At 42.3% G+C, this 24,971-nt stretch overlaps 1 protein-coding gene across 12 annotated transcripts in view; it reads left to right on the forward strand.

Moving 5' to 3' along the window:
• The window catches only part of shroom2b (shroom family member 2b), a 34,920-nt gene extending 10,176 nt beyond the window's left edge, over positions 1-24,744 (forward strand). For 4 of the 12 annotated variants that reach the window (XM_021313020.2, XM_021313024.2, XM_021313028.2 and 1 more), the window contains 8 exons: positions 10,988-11,110; positions 12,519-14,721; positions 15,178-15,233; positions 17,928-18,389; positions 20,712-21,179; positions 22,283-22,457; positions 22,542-22,814; positions 24,085-24,744. In XM_021313020.2, the coding sequence (XP_021168695.2) occupies positions 10,988-11,110; positions 12,519-14,721; positions 15,178-15,233; positions 17,928-18,389; positions 20,712-21,179; positions 22,283-22,457; positions 22,542-22,814; positions 24,085-24,363 (4,039 nt within the window). In that variant the 3' untranslated portion in view covers positions 24,364-24,744. Of the gene's footprint in view, positions 1-1,933; positions 2,600-7,867; positions 7,970-8,285; positions 8,304-10,987; positions 11,111-12,518; positions 14,722-15,177; positions 15,234-17,927; positions 18,390-20,711; positions 21,180-22,282; positions 22,458-22,541; positions 22,815-24,084 lie in introns of those variants that run through there. The other 8 variants (XM_036128364.1, XM_036128367.1, XM_021313022.2 and 5 more) reach the window with 5 other exon arrangements.
• The last annotated feature ends 227 nt before the right edge of the window (positions 24,745-24,971 follow it).

A 24,971-nucleotide genomic window follows, 5' to 3' on the forward strand; every position in this document is an offset into this window, starting at 1 on the left:
AAGCAGCAGATAAGCTGTTCTGAGACTAAAAGATCAGGTTTTTTAGAATGAATCATAGTGTGGAATTAATACTCTTGGAATTGTTGAAATTCATAGTGTCCCAAAAGGGTTTAAATCAAATCAGTTTATTTATATTGCACCAATTTGCAACCCAAGTCATCTGAAGGTACTTTACTGAGTCAATTCAAGTTTACTTTTCCAGCAAATCTGTGCTAAGCTTCTGCCTTTGATTATATGTACAGTTATTATGATTATAATTGATGCGTCAACCCTGCAAATGATGTAGAAACAAAACCTCCAAATTAAAGGTTGCTCTGGGGGCTTGGTGACCCTCCGCTGCTCCATCCCATTTCTTTTAAGACAACTTCAGCTTTCCAGTATTACGGTTTGTTTCTTACTGTGAAAAATAACTTCAAAGGCAAAAGTAAACCATGTTTAACCTTATCCGCTCCAAACGGATGGTGTGAGAGGGTTAATCTGTATACTTCTTTATTCAATCGAGCAATCTAAACTGACCTTTTTCTCCAAAAATCAAGTTTTTTTTATTCTATTATTTACTCTGTAATAAATTATATATATGTGGTTGTAGCAAAGAGGCTCGAACCCACTGGATTCACCATAAATTATTATTTCATAGTAGGATTTAACTTTTAAATCAACAAACACACATTCACGGTTGTATCAGAATTTCCTTAAATACAGCTCATAACGGAACAGATTTAACGACTTTGTGCAGATTTGCACAGACGCAGTTGAAATTTAATGGCTGCAATTTGAAGTGCGCTCAGTCTCAGACTTTTTTTAATTTAAAAGCTGAATAATCAGAAAAAGGGCATTTTTATTCTATGAAGGAAGAGTAGGGAAATAAAACTGTTGCGTCTGTTATTAGACCCTAAAACAGCTTAAAGCTAAATTGTTTCCCCTCATGGGTCAAATGAGAATAAATATCTCATAAAGTACAAAAACATATAGTAGAAACTTCTCAGAAGAGGAATTGTAGTTATAGTAACACAGCTAGCTATGTGGCACAGCTGGTTAAATAAAATATTAAAGTCTGGTTGATGAACACTATGACGTGATCAATATTTAGTGTAAAAACATTAGTAGAATAATTTATTAAATATAGATTTAAGCCTAAAGCTGCCCATAAACCCCTGGTGGATTTAGGTTTAAAGGAACATGTTAATTTTACTTAAAATGTTTCTTTATCTAACTTGAAATAATAACATTTTGACACTGGTCCAGCCAGAATCGCGACCGGAACCCGATGGAGGTTTCTAGAAATTAGGGTGATGGAGAGGAGTCCTTCCAGCCTCAAAAAGTTGGATAAAGCATCAAAGCACCAGTGGAAAAAGCAAATTTTAGACAGAAAGCTGCTCAGCAGTTTTGTGAGGAGTCTATGCCAGTATTCAGAGTCCTGGTTCTGTGGGGACTCTAAAAAAGGATCCACGAAAGAATGTGGGGACGTTACCATGACATTTCAGCACCCGTTCCTCTCCTGTTCAGGGCCCCTGCTGTCGGTCATTTTGTAGTTGTGGGACCCCCACTGTCATACCATAGGTGAGCCCCCCCCCCCCATCTACACTGTAAAATATGTGCTTTAAAATCCACAGACGACTCAGATTTTTACAAAAAAAATTAGCTTGCTGCTGCTCTACAGCGCCACCTGCTAGTTTTGTTGAATATGCAATGTTTGAAATCCAGTTATTCCCAACTACTCTGATGACTTAACCCAGCTCATTTATAACATAGTTGCTTCCCTTGGAAGTGCTGAAACACCAGTAGTGAGCAACCATGTGACCATTAGGACCCGTCAACTCCCTTCAGACACATGATTTGTGTTTCAGACCTGCAGAGCTCTCCTCCCTTCAGTCCAGCAAACACCATCTCCTCCCCCTCGCTCTGACATTGGCTGGTATCTCTTTGAAAAAAAAAAAAAAAAAAAGAACAGACATTCCTCTATGTGTTGTCTCTCCTGACAAGGACACCGAGGTAGATGTTCAACGAAAATATAAAGACATAAAGAGAGGGCTGTGGACGGACGGGAACCTGAAGGAATGTGACCTGAAGAGACGGTCATCAGGCTGATAACGGGAGGAATTTTCCCACGGTGGAAACACTTCACCTCTGCAGCAGATTGTTTCAACATCTACACTCACATAATTGCTTCAAACAAAACACGGACAGCATTCGATTCAGCAGCTCCACATTCTGCAAACTCCTCAAGCGAAGTTTTATACCGTAAACCCGTTGGTCTCCTCGCCCACTCAGGAATAACTTTTCCTGCCGCCTCGTAGCCACTTACTGCACAAACACTAGATTACGGCAAGGACGCCGCACAGGACAATAACTCCTCCCCCCCTCGCCTCAAATCCCCCAGTTATAATCCCTCAGGGAAATCTGCAGCGCAAGACAAGGTGGAGAGTTGGTGTGAGGAAGAGGAGGGAGGAAGGCTTCTGCCAGTCGGTCAGGGAGTCGTCAGATTCCTCAGAGCGCTCCTCTTTGCCGGACCAGTGAGAGCGGAGCGCTGAAGTGGTTTTCTGTAACCTGCTGAAGTCTGGGTGAAGGGAAGTGGGGCGGGGAGAGTTTCTGGTTGTTGGTAAGTTTAAATATCTCACTTTGATCGCGTTTTATTGAGAGATTTCTGCAGCTTTACAAAACCAGCTGTCAGGTTAATCATCAGCTACGTTCTGCTAGAGTTGCTGTTTGACTTAACGCCAAGAAAACACCTCGTTTTATCTTGTTTTGAACTGAACATCAAGTTGATCTGTAACTAACTGCGTTCATCTACCCACCGGATCCCTCAATTCTCAAGTTGGTGTTTAAAAGCCTTCAGATATCAGAATTTTGTTAGAATTTCAACAAACAGAAAAAGAAAAAAAAAAGACAATCTGACTCATTCGGTAACCATTTGTCGAGTCCCTCCTTGATTTTCAATTAAATGCTTTGTTTTAGTAAAGTGTCACATAGTTTCACATGGTCAGCATTAATAGTGTGACCCTGAGGACATGGCGGTGTCAAACATCAGGTTGAAACGTTGGGAATGATTCTATAATGAGGAGCTGAATTTGCTCCTGCTGGAGTACATTTAACCTCTTCATCATTGTGACCCTTAGCTCCTTTCATCTATGAAACAACCAAAACAGTAGACTTTGGAGGGGTTGTTACTTATCAACCATGTGGCAGTTCGCCTTTTTTGGGTATTAGCATTTATGCTGCGCTATCGTTAGCATGTTTTCTCGCTGTTTTGATATGACTTGTCAATAACTCGGCTCCTTTTCACAAATGAAAGGAGCTGACGTTGGAGGGGTTGTTTATTATCAACCATGTGGCAGTTCGCCTTTTTTGGGTATTAGCATTTATGCTGCGCTATCGTTAGCATGTTTTCTCGCTGTTTTGATATGACTTGTCAATAACTCGGCTCCTTTTCACAAATGAAAGGAGCTGACGTTGGAGGGGTTGTTACATATCAACCATGTGGCAGTTCGGGTTTTTTTATGTTAGCATTTATGCTACACAATTGTTAGCATGTTTGCTCGCTGTTTTGATATGACTTGTCAATAACTCGGCTCCTTTTCACAAATGAGAGGAGCTGACGTTGGAGGGGTTGTTTCTTATCAACCATGTGGCAGTTCGCCTTTTTTGGATGTTAGCATTTATGCTATGCTATAGTTAGCAAGTTTGCTCGCTGTTTTGATATGACTTGTCAATAACTCGGCTCCTTTTCACAAATCAAAGGAGCTGACGTTGGAGGGGTTGTTTCTTATCAACCATGTGGCAGTTCGCCTTTTTTGGATGTTAGCATTTATGCTACGCTATCGTTAGCATGTTTGCTCGCTGTTTTGATATGACTTGTCAATAACTCGGCTCCTTTTCACAAATAAAAGGAGCTGACGTTGGAGGGGTTGTTTCTTATCAACCATGTGGCAGTTCGCCTTTTTTGGATGTTAGCATTTATGCTACACTATCGTTAGCATGTTTGCTCGCTGTTTTGATATGACTTGTCAATAACTCGGCTCCTTTTCACAAATGGAAGGAGCTGACGTTGGAGGGGTTGTTTCTTATCAACCATGTGGCAGTTCGGCTTTTTTGGATGTTAGCATTTATGCTACGCTATCGTTAGCATGTTTGCTCACTGTTTTGATATGACTTGTCAGTAACTTGGCTCGTGAGATCTTTTTTGCTGCAGCTTCAGTCGAGCATGTGCAAACAAACAGGGTATTGTTTGTTCAAGACAGAGGACCCGGAGATTCAAACTGCCACAGCGTCAGGCAGAACGGTAGAGATTATTCCTGTATCTGAGGGACAGGTGAGGGTCACACGCAGGACGGTAGAGGTCGGTAAACAAATCAAAACATTAGGCAAAGCTTGTTGGTCAGGGCACATAAACACGGTTTTGGTGCAGAGATTAGAAGCTTGGTAGAGGTCCGACACGGGCATGACAGGGCATGGAAATCCAGGAGACAGAACGGAGGTAACGGTATGATCAATGAAAGAAACCAAAAGAACGGCGGACATATTGCAGAGAAGAAGTGCAAGATCTGAGTCTGATTGCGGATGATCAGGTGGGTGTGGCAGAAGGCAGACAGGCACAAATCATTATATTGCTCTGAAAACCATAAACTGTGAAGAACTGTTTCAGCTGCACTCTACACAGTTCCTCTGGGCGCATCTTGGGATGTCTGAGCCGTATCATCTGAGCAAAGTTTGCAACTTGGCTTGTTCAGGAAAACGTACATTTATTAGATCAGTAGAATAGCTTGCATAACTTATAACACAGTTTTGCCAGCTGTGCAGGTGGAAATCTGCCATGATTTGTGACTGATAAAGTCAGAGACTTGGCTGTGAGTTTTTAGTGAAACTAGAGATTTGAAATGCAAGTTTAACAGTTTGTTGGTGTCTCGTTATACAGAATGATTATCAACATCATATCAAACAAATCTTTAATTAGGTTTTTTGATTGCTTACATTTTCATCAGCCTCAGAAAAGACTGGAAACCAGTGAGATGTCTGAGGTGAAATGCTCCGAGGTTTCTCTGGCTCTGTGGCGCATAGAGTGATGTGGCACGGCCCCTCCCCCACCTGTTGCTGGTGGGGGGGGGCGTGTGAGAAAAAGTTCCAGTTTCAAATATGTGTCTATATATCGATATATATTGTTATTAAATTATCGTCCAGCCCTGCTCCAGTCAGGCTGTTTTTAAGCTACAAGCTGCACATCTGTTAACTGGCTGATCACAATCTCCACCACGGCAGATAGCCTGACTCACTAAACAGCCAGTATCAGCCTGTTAGACTCTCAGCATTGCTCTTTAAAATGCCGAATGGCAAAAAAAGGAGTGTATGCTATGCAAAAGCTTCTTGAAAAGTACTACTAAATAAATAACAAGCTGTATGTTGTGTTTGCAACAGCTGGAAGAGTTGTTACTTTTTGTGTTAAAAGCAATCAGATGATTTTGTACTTTTCAGGGTCATATTTTGGTGTAAACACCTTGAATTTGGGGTTAGAGGATGTTACTCTGTGAGAATCCCAGACTCTGCCTACTACATGTATTTGTTGATCATACTTATAATTGATGAGGACTTAGAAGCAGAACAAGAGATGTTATCACAGCGTTAGTAGGAGATCAGCTATTCCTTCCATTGCCCCACCTTTCTGGTGTTCTTGTAAACTCATCCCCTCACCTACAGGTTGCTTCATCATGAACCGATGCAAATAATCAATGCAGGTTGAGTCCAGCTGATCACTTCATAGGTTTAAAGGGGAGTTTTTGATCTTTTTTTGTCTTTTTCCTCAGTCTTTTAAGCATTTTTTATCTCTCTGGCTGACGTAGAAGCAGCAAACTGGGGCATCTGTGTTGCAGCGTGATGCTGAGAGCCTTTCTCCGATGAACTCGATCCGGCTCGGTTTCCAGGGGGCAAACGGCGGATTCTCCTCCCTCCTGCAGGAGATCTGTGACAGAGCAGCTGCATCCCCGGACAGTAGACCCTCCGCTCCTCACATAAAAGACACATTTGCATTTGCATTGTGGGGGAGCTTGTTTTGAGGCAGCACGGCACTGAACAGACGGGGAGAGGGGGGTTTAAAGCAACAGTTTGCGATTAAGCGCTAATATGGACCTGATGAAAGAGCCATTTGTCCCCCTGTTTTGACATTTCGAGGTTTTGTGTGCCGTGAAAGAGCCGAGGAGAAGATCGTGTGTATCATATACAAACCCACAACAACAGAGAAACCAGAGCCACCCTGAATATTGTTAGAAACATGAACAGAAGGCGTCAGACTGTCCTCGGTGCCTTGCAGCTACTGGAAAGCCTCTCAGTCTGTTGGCAAAGAGGGAAATTACCTCCCTGCCCGCATTCCTCCGCTGAAAGAATGCAGCGTCCCTTTTGGTTGCCTGGCAGTAAAAGTTGAAGCCAGGGCAGGTAAACCTTCCTCTGACGGAGACGGTCCACCCCTGGGTCTCATGTGAACGGTGAAAGCTCAGCTTTTATTGCTCTATTAACAACAGAATGTGTTCATTCTGAGGTTTAGAGAGATGTCGGATTGTCAGGAGGACGTGGTGGGAAACCTCATTCCAACCTGGATATCCGGCTCAAATCTGACTAATTCGTTCAGCACCTGACCTCCATGACGACTGTGGCAGACCCAGCGGCGCTCTTATTGTGAAAGTCTTTACCTGAGTCTGGAAAATCTGGGATTTGGTTTGAATCTTAACTGACTTGCAAAGTATTATTATTTCTTTTTTTTTCCCCCAGTGTCCTGTCTAGCAATGTGGCAATAGGAATTGATGTCTCAATGCCAGATAGAGCTCGACAGATTTTGCTTTTACAAGTGGAGCGAACAGCTTTCGCCATAGTGCTCCGCTTGATTTGTGCGTGTAAATAGCTTTATTATGATTCCTGCAGGGAGAATTTCAAATTATATGGACATGACAATGCGAGAGTAAAGGAAGAACAAAAAAAAAAAAGAGGTGAAAGAAAGAAGAGATAAAAGGGAGAGAGTGATAAAACCTTCTTTGTCTGCTCCATCACCTGGAAAGAGACACAAAAAGAACAGCACAACCAACAGACATAAAGCAACAGATACACTCGAATAACACCTAGATGCCATTACTAAATCATATATATTATTATGAAAGCTGACATGTGTAATGTGATACCTGAAAAAAGAAAGTGAAAGAACATAAATAAATAAATTATAAGCTTTCTGTATATAAGTGAACACTTAATACCTGGGACCCAGCACATGTGGGAGTTTGTGAGAGTGCACTAGTTTAGGTGAAAATTATCCAGAAGGAAATAGCTCGATTTCCATCCATCCGTTCGTCCGCCTCTCCATCCATCAATGAATCCACTGATCAGTCCATTCATTTATCTGTCTGTCCATCCATCCATCCATCTATCAGTTTTCCTTATTAAAACGGTGGTGACATTAGAAATAGCGGCCATAAATGTGTGGTTAATTTTTGTTATGACACATTAACATTTCTGCAAAATTAAAAAAAAACATTTGAATGTGGAAAACTTGGTAATTTCAACATGAAACATGTTGGAACCCCATGTTGGTCACCCCGATAAATCGGCTAAATCAGAACTAAACCTGTGATTCCCTGTGCTTCTGTTTATTTAGCACAAATGTTTCCCTCAGAACAAGAAGATCTGAATCTTAAAGTACAAAGAGTTCGATGCTAGTTCAGCATTTTGAGCTGAAACACTTGAAATGGGAGCATGACATGTCAGCATGTCTCAGATTTGCAGGTTTTATTTTCCTGATTTCAAAGGAAACATTGAACTGTTTTGCGCTCTGATTGCTCCTCGCTGTTCCCAACGTGTCCTTCTTTCTCTCCGTCCTCCACTCGCTGCCCGTCAGGGCTAAAATGGTCGACGTTGTATCGCCACAAGCTGTGCCGTCAGAAAATGAGGTTCATGTGGCGAGGAGTTTCCTCACCAAGATCTTACGAAGCTCCATGAGGTATCGTTGTGATATCCTTCGCTCGGCTGCTTCCTGGTAGTTGTTGGTGTCAAACCGTGACGTCTGGTCCAGTTTGTGCTTCGTGTTCATGTGCAGTATTTTTGGTTTTGTGCTGCTAGTTGTTTAAATCCCGTATTTACTGGTTGCATTATGTGTTTGTATTAAGTAGTTTCAGTTTCAGCTTGGATTACACTATTAAAATATAATTTTTTCAGTTATTTTGATGTTTTTCTTTTTTTTTTTTTTTTACATATGAATATGATGTAATAACCTACTGAATGTGTGCACTTCTCCTCCTCTTCAACATGCTCTCCAGGAAGAACCGTTTCAGGGGGTACGTTCAACGCTGTGGCAGCCAAATTATTTTTTTTCTTTCAGTTTAAATTTGTTACATTTCTGCTTAGAGTATAAATGACAAATTATGAGGTGGGCTGCATAGTGGCAGCGCTGTCGCCTTGCAACAAGAAGGTGCAAGGTCCATATCTTTCTGCATGGAGTTTGCATCCTCTCCCTGCGCATGTGTCGGCCCCACAGTCCAAAACATGAGCTTTAGCCTACACTGCAAAAATAGAGCTAAAAATAAGAAAATATTTCTTGAAATGAGTGTATTTTTCTTTGATTTGAGCAGGTAAATAAGATTATTTTCCAATGGAATGAGATTTTTACACCCACAATAGGAACAATTCATCTCCATCATCTTATTTCAAGTGCAGTATATCTAATTATCTTATTTTAGGGGTAAAAATACTCATCCCATTAACAGATAATCTTATTTACCTGCTCAAATCAAGGAGAAATACATTAATTTCCAGAAACTTTTACTTATTTTTAGTTCTCTTTTTGCAGTGTAATCTTTCTAAACCTTCTTTAGGTGCGAGTCTGTGCATTGTTGTTTGGTAGGTGATAGGTGGAGGTTAAAATGGATTCTAGAAACTTGCCTTTTTGGCTCAAATTCATTAAAGACTGAGATGATACAGATTTCCTGCTGGCAGACTCATCGGGCAACTCAAAATAGTTTGGAAATCCTCGTTACAGAACTTTCAGCTCTATGATAAAAATAAATAAGAAAAATCTTGGACGGTTTAGTGATAATGTTTTCAGCAACATTGCGTGAATATTAAAGTAAAAAAAATGAACAAGGTTTGCTGTCGGGGGGGTTTGGGAATAAAACACCCTATTAATTGTAATTTCGTATTAAATCATTAATATCTCCTTGTTATGATTATTTATTATTTATATAGCATATTTACAACAAGCTCAGCTGACCAAAGTGCTTCACAACAATCAGAGTTTCATAAAAAATAGTAAAAACCACTGTAAAATTTGCAATAAAATTCCAAAACCTTACAATTCAAATAAAAACCGAGACATACTTAATTTCAGAATACAGCAATTTCCCAAGAACTCATATCAATTAAGCACTAATTTTCCGTACTGGTGTTGAAGGCTGTGGAGTAGAGTGAAGGGCTGCAAGAGCTAAGTAAGACTTAAAGTTTAGACACTTAAAAGCAATCAATAAAGTCTCAATTTCACCCAAAAGACAAGGGAGTGCAAAATGGGAGTAATAGATTCACGTCTCCTTGTATTTGTCACAAGATGGGCTACAGCATTTCGTACACTCTGCAATCGTGGCAAAAAAGCACAGATCCAACCCTAGATACAATGAATTACAATAATCTAAACGCGATGCGTGGATAGCACTCTCACAATAAGACAGAGGAAGATAAGATTTTAACTTAGCAGCGCTAATATGCTTTTCTAATTTAAACAGAGAGTCAACTACCACACCCAGATTTTTCACAAACAGATGACAGTATGAGGACAGAGGACCAATCACACCGTCATGCCCAAGCATGAGATTGTGTTGAGCGAACACCAGAGTTTTTTCCTTTTTTAGGTTCAGAAAATTAGCTCTCAGCCATGCATGTATGTCCATGAGACAGTCCTGTAACATATGTACAGCAGACTGGCTGTCATTTGTAGTTACAGATAGTTCTGAATGGCATCTGCACAACAGTGAAAAGACACTTTGTGTTTTTTAAAGATAAACCCAAGGTAAAGGTCGTTAATGTGCTAATTAAGGTTTTATTAAGGTAAGACACACAATGAGGTTGATTTTATTGTGGCCAAAATGTTTTTCCTTCTAAAGCCGCTGTCGTTCAACTTTGGGACGCATCCCTTCTCCAACACACCTGAATCAAAAGACTCAATTACCTCCTTGGCGTGTCAGCAAGTTGTGCAAAGGTCTGGTCACACTGCAAAAACGGATCTAAAAATAAGTAAAATGTTCTTAAAATTTGTGTATTTGTCCTTTATTTGAGCAGGTAAATAAGATTATTTGCCAATGGAATGAGTATTTTGACTCCTAAAACAAGATAATTAGACATCCTGCACTTGAAATAAGATGATGGAGATGAGTTGTTCCTATTTTAAGTGCAAAAATCTTATTCCATTGGCAAATCATCTTATTTACCTGCTCAAATCAAGGACAAATGCACTAATTTTAAGAACATTTTACTTATTTTAAGTTCCGTTTTTGCAGTGCATCAAGTATTCATTTAATTCTGGTGTGCTGGGACAGGGATTGGAACCGAAGGTTGCAGGACAGTGGCCCTCAAGGACTAGAGATGCAGACGGCTGCTTTAAATAATGCCTAAAATCCCTAAATATTCACCTATTTTCATGTGAACCCATGTAAAACATAAATTATCATATAGATAGTACATTTCTTTCCTATTTTGTTTTTCAAGTAGTTTTTTTTAGATCAACCAAAGCCAAATTTGCCCAACCATCAGGTTGCCATGATATTATACTGGGCCGCACGTTTATCTTCGGTGTTTGGACTAGCCCGTAATCTTGGTCTGATAAAGTGAACAGGAGGCTCTTATAGGAAGAATGTTGAACTGCTGAACTCTGGCAAACTGCTGGCATTTATCTTCCTGTGAAAAACTGAGAGAAGTTTGGATGTCAAACGCTCCCTCATTGTGTAAAGTGTTCTGTTGGCTCTCTGCTGCGCAGGAAAAATGATCCAGGCTTACGGCCCCATTCCTGGCACTCCTCCAAGCTGACAGAAGAGGAGTCTGAGCCCGCCGGGTCCGAGGCCACCCCAGCGACTGTCTGGCAGCAGAAACATGAAGCAAGGTAAGCTTTTTAGGTCAAGCTTTCTGCTTTCCTGCATTTAAATGACTTAAGTTGAATAAAAACAAAACAGAAGTAATAATTTTTGGACCAATAGAGGAGAGATCAAAAGTTAGCACACAGCTTCAGTCGCTTCAACTAGGAACCACAAATCAGGCCCGAAATCTGGGAGTAGTGATGGACTCAGACCTGAACCTCCAAAAGCATCTAAAGACAGTTACAAGGTCGGCTTTCTATCACCTGAAGAACATTTCCAGGGTTAAAGGACTAATGTCTCAGAAGGATCTGGAAAAACTAATTCATGCATTCATCTTTAGTAGAATTGATTACTGTAACGGTGTTTTCACAGGTCTGCCTAAAAAGTGGATCAGACAGCTGCAGCTGATCCAGAACGCTGCTGCCCGCGTCCTCACTAAGACTAAGAAAGTAGAGCACATCAACCCAGTTCTAAAGTCCTTCCACTGGCTCCCTATATCTCAGAGAATAGACTTTAAAATACTTCTGTTAGTCTATAAATCCCTGAATGGCTTAGTACCTAAATACATCACAGACTTGTTATCAGCGTATAAACCATCCAGACCACTAAGGTCTTCTGGCTCCAGCCTACTCTGCATACCTAGAACCAGAACCAAACACGGAGAAGCAGCATTTAGTTCCTATGCTCCAATTATCTGGAACAAACTTCCAGAAAATTGTAAAGGTGCAGAAAGCCTGAGTTCTTTTAAATCGAGATTAAAAACACATTTGTTTAGGATTGCCTTTGACTGTTCTAGTTAACTGAATCACCACTTTTTTGTTCTTGTTTTTTCTATCTACATTTTATTCCTACTTGCTTTTATTCTGTTTTATTTTTGCTATATTTTAATCATCAGACTGTTGAACTGCTGAACTGCTGAACTGCTGAAGTATAAAAGTGTACCACACTAGATCCGCTGATTTGCACATTTGCACATTGTATCGTATCCTGCAAAATTTATGCTGCACCTTAACCGGAAACGTACTGCAAAACTGTGTACAATGCAACTGTCTACTTTTAAATCACTGCTGCACCCTACTGCATATTTGTCTACATTTGGTTTACATTGTTTACATTTCAACTGCCTACTGTTCACTGCTGCACTTTATCCGGAAGTAAATTGAAATTTATCCTGTAAGTGACTGCGATTGATCACTGCACTTTATCCTGTACTGTAATTCACTGGAAGGTATCCTGTAGAGTTACTGCAATATTTCTGAGCTGTGTGAAAACGAAATTTCGTTCTGTATGCACTCTGTGTATACAAAATTACAATAAAGAAAGTCTAAGTCTAAGTCATGTAAAGCACTTTGCATTGTCCTTGTACTGAATTGTGCTATATAAATAAATTTGCCTTGCCTTAAGAGTTTTTCTAACTTTATTTTTTAATCATAGGCCGAAAGAGTCAAGCACTCCAGGCGACCAGAAGACTCAGCAGCCCAGTCAGCTCGGCTCAGTGAACAGCATGGAGAGAATAGAGCGTCCATCCCATCCCTACCCGCCGGGGTGTCTTTCTCCGCCTAAATACATTGACAGCTCTGAAGCGTTTTCTGCACCGGGAGCCAAAAGAGACTCCGCCTTCAGCTGTTTCTCCGGCAGCTCCAGCCCTCCTATTCTTGATTCGGGCATGTCCGGCAGGAAGGGTACCAGCACCGAAAACATTTTCTTCAAGGGCCTTCAGAGCGAAGGACCTCAGCAGAACGAACGACACAGATACCTGCAGTCGACTCATGGCAACGGAGGCTGGGAGGGGCCACGGGTCAGAGAACAGCCTGCGTCTCGGGTTTCCGTTGTAGGGAGGCTCAGCGCTGACCCGGTGTGGCAGGTACCGGAGAAGAAGAAATCCCAGTCCCCTCCTCCTCCACCGCCGCCCCTGCGCAGCGACAGCTTTGCTGCGACCAAGGTGTTCCCGTACACCGAAGGGCCTTCGGGTCCGGCGAAGAGTCATGGCAGCTCGTTTGAAAAACTGACAGAGAGCAACCAGAGCTGCCTCCGGTTTCAGAAGCAGCTGCACCCCAATAAACTCTTCTCCTTGTCCAGCAGCGATGTCAGCCAGTCTCATTATGCCCAATCGCCCGCCCATCAGAGGCAATACAGTGATGAAAGTCCTTTCTACCTGCAAACCAGGGCAGCTCCACCAGCAAAGACTCAAAGTGTTGGAAACTACTATCGTAGCCTCCAAGACCTGCCCACCAACGCCTTCAGTCGAAAACACATGCGGCACTCCACAGCAGCCATGGCGGCTTGTGCTGCAAACTCAAGTCTGGACAGTGGAGGGCACGGCCGGCAGTTCGTCCCTTTGGGTAGTCATCCGCTGCATATCGGCGAGTTAAAAGCCAGGCAGGGCAAAGCTGGGGGCTGGAGAGCGGAGATGGAGAAATCCCAATGGATGAACAGCAGTGAATCAGGCTTGCAGAGTTCCCTGAAGACAAACATTAAGCCAAAGTACTCTACACCTCAGTCCCAGATGTCCTACAGTGAAAACAAAGACCGAAATGGGAATGGTCTAAACTACGACCACAAAACCTACGAACTTTCTCATCAAAGCACAGAAGAACCTTCGAAGAGAGCTGAAGGACCCCCGAATGAAGTGAAGAGGATCCTTCTACCACATCAGAGTAATGATCATAAAGTTGCTCCATCAAGACACCAAGACCCTTGGCTGCCCCAAGAAGATCACAGAATATCGGCTCTGAAAACGCCGCTTCTTCACTTCCTGGCTCAAGAGAGCCAGACTCTAACAACAGAGAGGCAACCGGCCGCCGCTACAAAGTCCGCGTTCTCCACCCAGGACGTCTGCGAGACCGCAACCGCCGGCAGTGGGAAAGCATGCCGCCGCAGTGACCGCTACGCCACCACCCTCCGCAAGGAGATCCAGCAGAAGAGAGCCCAGCTGCAGAAGAGCCGGAGCGCTGCGACCCTGACGTACGAGGCTGAGGAAGAAGACGCAGAGGAGTGGAGGTCCATGGAAGCCTCTGCTTCATTGAACACCTACAAGGACCATTTAAAAGAGGCCCAGGCAAGAGTCCTTCAGGCAACCTCGTTCCAGAGACGGGACCTTGAGCCTCTGGGACCTGAGGCACCAGTTCTCAAAGCGTGCTACGGGAGAATCAGAGGACGTCGGCGGTTCCACCCAGCCAAAAGGACGCATTCTTTCTCCGAGCCTGATAAGATAGACAAAGTGGGAGTGGAAGGAGAATCCCAACGTGGCTCAGAGCAACAGAGAGAGTTGTTTGAGACCAAACCTGCGTTCCCCAGGCCTGTGCTGAAGACCGGCGGCCCAAACCTGAACCCAGACCCAGATGAAGCGAGCAGACCAGAAGAGACCCCTCCCTCTGGAGACAGTGATCAGTCCAAAACATCCGCAGACCTCGACGAGCAGAGTCCTGGCGACAAGCAGGTGTTACTAGAACAGCAGCGACTGGGCACCTTCGCTGAGTACCAGGCCAACTGGAGCAAGCAGAAAAAGTCATCTGATGTCAAAACACAAGGGCGATATCACTCGGCAGAGAACATTCTAGACGCCGGTGCAGAAGACAAGGCCGCGTGCATCCATGAGCGATCCAGATCCTCGCCTTCTGCAGACTTCTACGCACAGGTGACTGGATAGCGTGTGGTTCGATGTTTCAGAAATGTGTGAGAAGCCATTAAACTGCAAAAACGGAACTAAAAATAAGTCAAATTTTCTTGAAATGAGTGTATTTGTCCTTGATTTAAGCAGGTAAATAAGATGATTTGCCAATGGAATGAGATGTTTGCACTTAAAATGGGAACAATTCATCTCCATAGTCTTATTTAGAGGGCAGAATATCTAAATATCTTATTTTAGGGGTCGAAATACTCATTCCATTGGCAGCTAATATTATTTACCTGCTCAAATCAAGGACAAATACACTCGTTTCAAGAAAATTTGACTCATTTTTAGTTCCGTTTTTGCTGTGTAGGTTAGGAGACAAAGGATGAAGTGGGTACAACTGTTTGCCGTAGAGACAGAACTGCTGCTGTCTCTATGCTTCACGGACACGCAGTCATGAACATTGCATTTTTCTTTCAGAATATCTCCTCTCATTGGAGAGATCCTGACGCACCGGAGAGCAGCGTGACCACAAGGTGAGGTTGAAGACTTAAAGAAATCATTTCACTCAAAATGTATTTTTAAGACCCATCGTAAGGTTTGTTGCTCCAGATTTCTCTATGCAAAGAAACTCCAATTTGCTTTAACAGTTTGCAAAAAATCCTAACCAACCTGCCCCTGTAGGAAAAAGTAATCGCCCCCCTGCCTCGTTTGCATCACTGTGGGGCGATGTTGACCCCTGCTGCTGTTCAGAAATGCTTTCATTCAGACACATTAGAGAGTTTTCCAGTGGGAACAGTCTGCTTTAGGCTATACCACAACATAAAGCTCTATCTATACAAGACTTTGCTTCATTTTGGAGGTTTTGGAGTGGCCTAGTCAAAGTTCCAGGTGTCCTTTTTTGTCTTATCCAAGTGTAGTTGTGATCAAAAACTGATGTAGGGCCATTTTCCATCAGACTTACAGTTTATCATCATGTTTCAGGTTGTTTCACTCCGAGCTGTACAAGGTGATCTCCAAAGTCCTTTTTATTGTTAAGCCCCATCTTAGTTGGTTTAATCATAAGTGGTTGTATTTCAGGAAAAATGTGCTGATTTGAAGGAAAACAGCGTTTTAGGTGAGGTCTGCTGTGTGTAGATACAGCAGCGGTTGATTATTTGGTCGGAGCAAAGCGGCTAAAGTCTGAAAACATTCTGGTACAGGACACCGAAAGCCCGCAGGACTATTGACCACCTTTTTAAAAGACTTGTGATAAAGATTAAAAGATAAACGCGCTGTTAAATTTCCCCACCGTTTTAGAGCTGAATCATTTATTTACGGAAACGCATTCTGCCTCTGTGTCTCAGCTCCCATGTAATCCATCCTCAGTGTTTGCTTTTCACACTGGGGGTCATATTTCCCAACCCCACAAAGCCTCACCTTGACCTCTGAGGCCTCCATCCGTCTCAGTCAACCTGTCAGAAGGGAATCTCAGCACTTATACGAGGGGAAACAGCATTTTTGTGCACATTTCCAGCCTAAAAGCTGCTGAAAACGTCATTTAAAACAATGTTGGCCAACTATTTATCGGAAGCCTGCCGCTGAATCTTTAGCAGATTAAAATTCCTCTGCGGCTCAAGCAGCTCCCAGCAATCCCTGAAACGTTCGCACCGATCCGTCTCTCATTAATGTCCGCTTTCCAGCCGGCCATCATCTCAACGGACCGAAATTTCATTTTAGAGAAAATATGTAAGCTCGGTTAATAATAAGTAACTTTTCCACTCTGTACCTGCTGTGGTAACATACCGGGCCCCCAAAAAACACCAGAATTAGTGAATCTTAATTGAAAAATATGTTTTTTTTAATGACTGTGGAAGAAAAACTAAACTCAGGTGGGAAATATGAAATGTGATGATAAAATAAAAATGTAGTAAACTACAAACTATCTACTTATCTGCTATCGGGTCACTGGGGGGGCAACGAGTCCAGGAGGGAAACCCAGACACCCTCACTGCAAAAACGGACCTAAAAATAAGCAAAATGTTCTTAAAGTTAGTGTATTTGTCCTTGATTTGAGCAGGTAAATAAGATTAGCTGCCAATGGAACGAGTATTTCTACCCCTAAAATAAGATAATTAGATATACTGCACTTGAAAAAAGATGATGGAGATGAATTGTTCCTATTTTAAGTGCAAAAATCTTATTCCATTGGCAAATCATCTTATTTACCTGCTCAAATAAAGAACTAATACACTAATTTCAAGAACATTTTACTTATTTTTAGTTCCGTTTTTGCAGTGCTGCTGCTCGTTTATACAGCCCCTCCACACTGCAAAAGCTAGACTAAAAATAAGTCACATTTTCTTGAACTTACTGTGTGATTTGAGCAGGTAAATAAGATTATCTGCCAATGGAATGAGTATTTTGATCCCTAAAATAAGATAATTAGATAAACTGCACTTGAAATAAGATGACGAAGATGAGTTGTTCCCATTTTAAGTGCAAAAATCTAATTCCATTGGCAAATCATCTTATTTACCTGCTCAAATCAAGGGACAAATACAGTAATTTTAAGAAAATTTGACTTATTTTTAGTTTTGTTTTTGCAATGCAGGGGGTTCTGGGTCTCCTCGCAGCGGGACGCACCCAAAAAAGGAGCCCACACTGCAAAAATGGATCTAAAAATAAGTCAAATGTTCTTAAAGTTAGTGTATTTGTCCTTGATTTGAGCAGGTAAATAAGACAATCTGCCAATAGAATAAGATTTTTGCACTTAAAATAGGAACAACTCATCTCCATCTTATTTCAAGTGCAGGATTTCTAATTATCTTATTTTAGGGGTTAAAATACTCATTCCATTGGCAGATAATCTTATTTACCTGCTCAAATCAAGGACAAATACACTAAGTTTAAGAACATTTTACTTATTTTTAGATCAGTTTTTGCAGTGCAGGAGGCGTCTGGATCAAATGTCCCCAACCCCCTTTAATTTTTAATAAATGTATCTAATGGAAGGAGATTAAATAGCCTCTTTTAAAGCCAAAAGGTCCTAAATATCCAGTTTAAACCTGGTTCTTTACCTGCTGGAGTGTAGGAGCCGTTTTTACACCTGAATGGTTCTGAGACGCAAACAACTGGACTTAAAAAAGTCCAAAGAAGTGGAGACGAAACCATTTGGACCCGTTTCCACATAAATAACTATGAGCGTTTCTCCTTCAAGCTTCTGACGAGCTTTTAATTTCTGTCCTCAGGTCGCCGGACCACAGCCCACAGCCGGACCCGTCAGAACCCAGAAACGAGGGGATATTCCCTCCCGACCACAGAACCAGCCCCTCCCACTCCTCTGGTCGCCGCAGCATCAGCCCAAACCCGGAGTCCAAGCTGCCACCACCCAGGCTCCATTTAGGTCCAGAAACCACACGCTCCTCCCAGGAATTCCTCGCCGGCACCCAGCCGGACCCGGCGGATCTGCAGCCTCTGCCCGCTTCTGCCTCCGCCGGTCCCGCCCAGTCCGCTTCCCCTCGCCTCAGTGCCCAGACCGGACCGGGAGCTGCAGAACCCGAGGAGGCGGAGGACCTGACCGCGCCGCCGTCCTCTCCAGCTCTGCCTCTTCCCGGGACGGACCGGACCCGCTCCCCCTCGCCTCAGTTCGCTCCTCTCAGGCTGACCGACAGACCGCCGGCCGGGTCCGTTCGGGATGACCCGCAGCTCAGGTAAGCAGCTTAGGGAGGGGATCCTCAGGTCTCCTCGCGGCCCCGGCGGTACGTAAAGCCTCGCTGTCCCGTTCCAGGACAGCAGGTTCTGATTAACAGCTTCAGGTAAACGAGATCAGCAGGAAACAATGAGCAGGGAACAGATGTACAGGGAGGATTTCCTCTGTTAAAGCAACAGAGGCAGCGCTGGATTAATTAGAACGTTGGATTGGGTTCTGCAGCTTTAATCAAAGTTAGGCTGTAATTCTGGTTAAAAAAACAGCTGCAGGGAACCTCAGATCCGTCCTTAAATTAAAAACCTCTGAACTTTGGAAGTTTTTCAACCTGAACTTCAAATGAACGGGAGCCGCTCGTTGTCTTAAATCATTTATTTGAATCCCTAAACCAACACGAGATCGACTCACTGCAACGTTTCCCAACTTACACTGCAAAAAGGGAACTAAAAATAAGCAAAATGTTCTAGAAATTTGTCTATTTTTCATTGATTTGAGCAGGTAAATAAGACTATTTGCCAATGGGATTAGTAGTTCTACCCCTAAAATGATATAATTAGATATTCTGCACTTGGAAAATGATGATGAAGATAAATTGTTCCTACTTTAAGGGCAAACATCTTATTTCATTGGCAAATAATCTTATTTACCTGCTCAAATCAAGAAGAAATGCACTAATTTAAAGAAAAATTTACTTAATTTTGGTTCCCTTTTTGCAGTGTAGCGTGTTACATGTCCAAACCTGTTGGGTTTGGACATGTAACACGCTACACTGCAAAAAGGGAACTAAAAGTAAGCAAAATCTTCTTGAAATTGGTGTATTTGTCCTTGATTTGATTGAGTAAATACGATTATCTGCACTTGTTGCACTTAAAATAGGAACACCTCATCTCTATCATCTTATTTCAAGTGAATAGATCTAATTATCTTATTTTAGGGGTCAAAATATCCATTCTATTGTTAGATCATCTTATTTACCTGTGAAAATCAAGGACAAATACACTTGTTTCAAGAAAATTTAACTCCCTTTTAGTTCCCTTTCTGCAGTGTAACATGTAACACGCCTCAGAGCAGCTCCTGAATCATTTACTCAGCAGCTGCTGAACGCCTTGTTCTGCTGTCCTAAATCTAAATTAATCTTATAACCTGTTTCTTTCAAGAATAATAGCTGAATGCCGTCATTGTACGTCTATTATTCATACTTTCATGCACAGGAAGCACCTCCAGAATATCCTTAAAAAGTCCCTTTATTGCAGTAATTTGGTCAATATATTTTAGATTCTAAAAACTCACACTATAAAGGCTAATATGTTTTAATTATTTCTCTCAGTTGGGTGATTATGGATTACAGCTCATTAAAGTTTACTTTAAACAAATAATTTAATATAGAAACATTGCCTAGCCCTACACACTCACCAGGAGGAGTGCTGACTGGACACTGACTCCCTCCACGAGGAGGAGACGCCACAAAAGGTCATCGCCGACGAAGCAGCTCGTTCCCAGAGGGACGACTCATTACACAGTGATGGAAAGTTAAGTGGAAGGAAAAACTACACGAGCGGCAGGAATGACTGCAGCTGGGTAAGGAATCGAACGTCCTTCAAAGGTTCGTGGGAGATTCACAAGCTGCGTCTGAAGCAAGGAGAACAAGAATCGGATCGTTGCTCAGCGGTCCGGAGCAGAGCTAGGATTTCATTTGAAAACCAAGGTCCCAGAGTTCTGGTCCACTGGGTTTTCTGAGGTCCACGGTCAACGCAGCCGTCTGCCGGGACATCATAGAGTATTTGAGGATTCGTTCTGCGGACATTTTTTATGTAGATGCTGGTTTAGTTTTCCAGCAGGACTTGTTACCGGCCGAAAATCTGACCCAGTGACCACGATGGAAGAGGGCGTGATTGTTCAGCAAACGGGCCTGACCTGACAAATTCAGGGTAGAATATATAAAAGTCAAAGTGAGCTTCCTGATCACCTCAGCAGAACCACAGGCCGGTTTCCTCCATGCAACGCAACATGGATGCAGGAATTCATCCAAATTTCTCTCCATTAAAAAAGCATTTTTTTTTAATTGCTCTGATTTAATCTTGTAATTTTTTAGTTTTCCTGAACCAGAATCAACAAGAATGGGGGAAAAAAACACCTAAAAATATTTCCAGTTTATGTGGAATATATGAACTGAATCACTGAAGTGAATTCCACTTTTCAACGACGTTCTTGTTTATTTTAACGACCTAAATAAATATATTTATATATACATTTATATAAATAAATATATAAATAAATACCTGATAAATTATTAAATGCCTAAAAATGCATTCATGATGTTTTCCAGCTCCCAGACAGAGCCGAGGGTCCCAGCGGCGATGGACGTGAGCGGCCCGCTCAGGAAGGTCCCCATCCGGATCGTCCACGCTGAGAGCAGCTCGGAGCGCCAGGGCCAGGCCTACCTGCCTCAGAGCGGCGAGTCCTGCGTCGTCCCCGAACCGCCCGCCAACCTGTCCCCCCTGACGGCGCCCGCCTCCTCTCTGTTCAGCGCCTACACCCGCCACGACCCCCAGGAGCCGGCGTCCAGTCAGGAGACGGCCGGGGCCCACAACCTGGAGGAGGACGCCAAGAGAGAGGAGCTGGTGAGGGACATCATGGGTCGGGACAAGTCTCTGGTGGACATCCTGGACCAGAGCGGCAGGAAGACCACCATGGACCTGATGGAGGGGCTCTTTCCACCGGAGGAGAAGATCCTGGAGGGGGTCCAGCTGCGGAGGAGGACCTCGGTGGGCTCCAGGCTGCCCGCCACCAGCAGGTGGACAATCAGAAGATATAAAATATTCTGAAATTAACTCCTAGGATAACCAATTATAAGCTTCTGTTAAGAAACAACCGACTTAAATATGTGCAGACGCATTTTAAATGTTTCCTTTAGTCCAAAAAACCAAGAAACTTCTGTTTGAGGTCTGGCTTTAGTCTGCCCCCTGGTGGACAAATGCTGCATTTCAGGAAAATTAACTTTTTACATTAGGATTTACTTTATTTTGGTAACTTGTCCACATTAAACACAGGAAACAACAAAAGAACAACAATAAACAAACCCACAACTTACCAAAAAAGGAATAGGCTAAAGCAAAGATTATTATTGTTTACCCTGTTTCTATACCTTACAACCTGCCAGGATATCTTCACAATACATATATGAATCTACATAACAGCGTAAGATTTTATCATTTTACATTTTAAAGCTCTTTTAAAGTTCACCAAAAAAAAAAGGATATGACTTAAAATCATCGTTCAATTCATTCCACAGTTTCACACCAATAACTTTTGCAGATTCAAATATAAACAAACCTCGCAAATTTCTCAGCACTGACGTTAACTTATTTTTATATACTTTATATTGTTGGGCACTTAATGAAATCCTTATATTACTTGTTTTTCTTTTTACACGCCTTCTCCAAACTCTTTGTCATCCAGGGAGTCAATCTGTTTTTTATATTCTTCAAGGGGACAGTAGTGATTATAAATTCTTGCATATATTCCCAAAAATACGACTCATTAACATCATCAACATAAACATTTTTCCAATTATAATTTAATACTAATATCCAACATAGTAATAACTGGCAAATGATGATTTTATCAGCGACCAACAATCCACTTGCTGCTTTCACTTTGAACTCATTCAATCAAATATTATCAATCAATGACGCACTCTTTAGTTATTCGTGTAGTTATAATTTCTATAAAATTGCATTTTCTAAATTTTAAATATTGGGGTTAATTAGTGTGCAGGCTATAGAATAATATTTAAGTAAAAGACAGAGCATCCTGATGATTTTAAGGATGTTTTTAACATGTTTAAGGTTTGACTTAGACGCTGAGTTTCTGTCCCTCTGCTGTTCTGTCCACCAGGAGGGACGAGGACGACGTGTCCGTCTCGGCGTCCTCCTCCCTGGTCCCCAGCTCCTCCTACTACAACACCTCGGCTCCCAAAGCTGAGCTCCTCATCAAGATGAAGGACATGCAGGAGCAGCTGGAGGAGCAGGACTCCGAGGACGAGCTGGACGTGGATCTGGCCAGTAAAAAGGTAGAACCCACACCTCCTCCACCCAGTGTCCAGGTGGAGGCGTGGGGGGGGGGGGGGGAGTGACGTGACGTTTCTCCTGTGCAGCAGGAGCTGATCTCCAGCCTGGCCAGGAAGCTGGGGGTGCTGCGGGAGGCGCGGCAGAGCCTGCAGGAGGACGTGGAGGACAACGAGGCGCTGGGCCGCGAGGTGGAGGCCACGGTGCGGCGCCTCTGTCGGCCCAACCAGCTGGACAAGTTCTGCATGTTCGTGGGCGACCTGGACAAGGTGGTGAGCCTGCTGCTGTCGCTGTCGGGCCGCCTCGCTCGGGTGGAGAACGCCCTCAACAGCCTGGAGGACGAAGCTCCGCCGGAGGAGAAGGTGACGCCTCCGCCTCTAGCTTTTCTTAGTCTATAAAACACTCATCTCTATTTATTATTATTTATTCACTGGAGTGCTGATTTGGTTGCAACAACAAGCAGTTTTCTGGCTGTAATTTTACAGTCAGTGGATGTAATAACACTATCAACTACTAGGAAATTAATATATATATATATATATATATATATATATATATATATATATATATATATATATATATATATATATATGATTCAACTTTATTGTCATTGCACAGGTACAGGGCAACGAAATGCAGTTTAGGTCTAACCAGAAGTGCAATAGCAGCAAGTGCAGGATACTTGAATAAATATAGAGATGTATACTATTATAAACAGAATTTTACTGATAGATTTGTCCTATGAGTATAATATATACATAACTAGTATTGTGAACTAAATTTACAGCTGGATATGTACCGAATATAATATACAGGTGGATATTACTATAGAGTTTTACAGATATGTACAATAGCATAATATACAGATGATTGTTATTATAACAGAGTTTATATGTACTATGAATATATGTACAGATGGCTATTACTATAAAATGAATAAATAACGTTTGGACAGAAGCTATTTAAATTAAAGTGCAGTGGAAGGTAATTGCATATTACAGCTAAAGTACGGTATTGCAAATGTATATGTAAACAATTGGTACTGTGAATAAACAGTCAGCAGTGCAAATCAATATGCACAGAATATATATACAGTACACACATAATATCCATAATATGTGTGTATATACACACACACACACACACACATATATATATATATATATATATATATATATATATATATATATATATATATATATATATATATATATATATATATATATATATGTATGTATGTATGTATGTATGTATGTATGTATGTATGTATGTATGTATATATGTATGTATATATATATATATATATATATATAACATGCAAAATATTTCAGCACATGACTTTCTCAGTACTTGATAGTTTTAGAACATAACATAAAAGTTTATGGCATTTAACATTTTCAAAGTCTTAAGCCCCCCCTGAACATAAGAAAATCCTCGTTATTCGATGCTGTAGCGCACATATTCCCTAGTTACTGGAGGGAAATAGGGAGTACCAATATGGCGGCTGGTGGCTTCACAGCGATGCGTATTATATACGGCCAATGCGCACTCCAGTGAATAAATAGAGATCAGTGGCCTAAACGTGACGAGGTCTGCCGGGTCCTAACACCCCCCCCCCCTCCCTCTCTGCAGAGAACCCTGACGGAGAAGCGCAAGCTGCTGATGCGGCAGCACGACGACGCCAAGGAGCTGAAGGAGAACCTGGACCGCAGGGAGCGGCTGGTGTCCGGGATCATGGAGGCCCACCTGGACGCGGAGAGCCTGGACGACTACCGGCACTTCGTCAAGATGAAGTCGGCGCTCATCATCGAGCAGCGCAAGCTGGAGGACAAGATCAAGCTGGGCGAGGAGCAGCTGAAGTGCCTGGTGGAGAGCCTGCCGCCGGAGCAGAGGCCGCCGCTCGGACTCTGAAGTCTGAAACACTTTCTATAAATCAGGACAGAAACTGAGCCCTGAGCTTGTTTGCAGCCGATGTTTGACTGTTTTTCTCCAGAAGCGTCTCCCTCTGGGTTTTATTTCCACATCTCCATCAGGCAGAGAGATGAAATCCCCTCTCAGCTTCTGATAGCAGGGCAGACAGCATTTCCTCACTGCTGCTGAACGTGGCTTTGTTGATTTATCACCAGGTGATTTTAATATTTAAAGCTCAATTTTCTAGTAATTTATTATAGTTTGTTTAGCCTAATTTATTCTACTCCTGACGTACCGTTTGCTTGTTTCTGAAGTTAAAAGGAAGAGCCGGATCTAACCAGAGCTACGCCGCGTAGTTTTAAGCTGTCCTGTCCGTGAATCTGTCCTGATGAGCTGTAACTTTCCCACCTCATAAACATCTGATTTTAAAAGGTGAAAATGGTTTAATCTGAGTAGAGGGTGGACTTTATTCTCATTCACTGCAAAAAGGGAACTACAAGTAAGTAAAATCCTCTTAAAATTAGTATATTTTCCTTTGATTTGAGCAGCTAAATAAGACTATCTGCCAATGGAACGAGTATTTTTACTCCTAAAATAAGATAATTAGA

The sequence above is a fragment of the Fundulus heteroclitus genome, chromosome 24 (genome assembly GCF_011125445.2).
Source record: "Fundulus heteroclitus isolate FHET01 chromosome 24, MU-UCD_Fhet_4.1, whole genome shotgun sequence".
NCBI classification, from domain to species: domain Eukaryota; kingdom Metazoa; phylum Chordata; class Actinopteri; order Cyprinodontiformes; family Fundulidae; genus Fundulus; species Fundulus heteroclitus.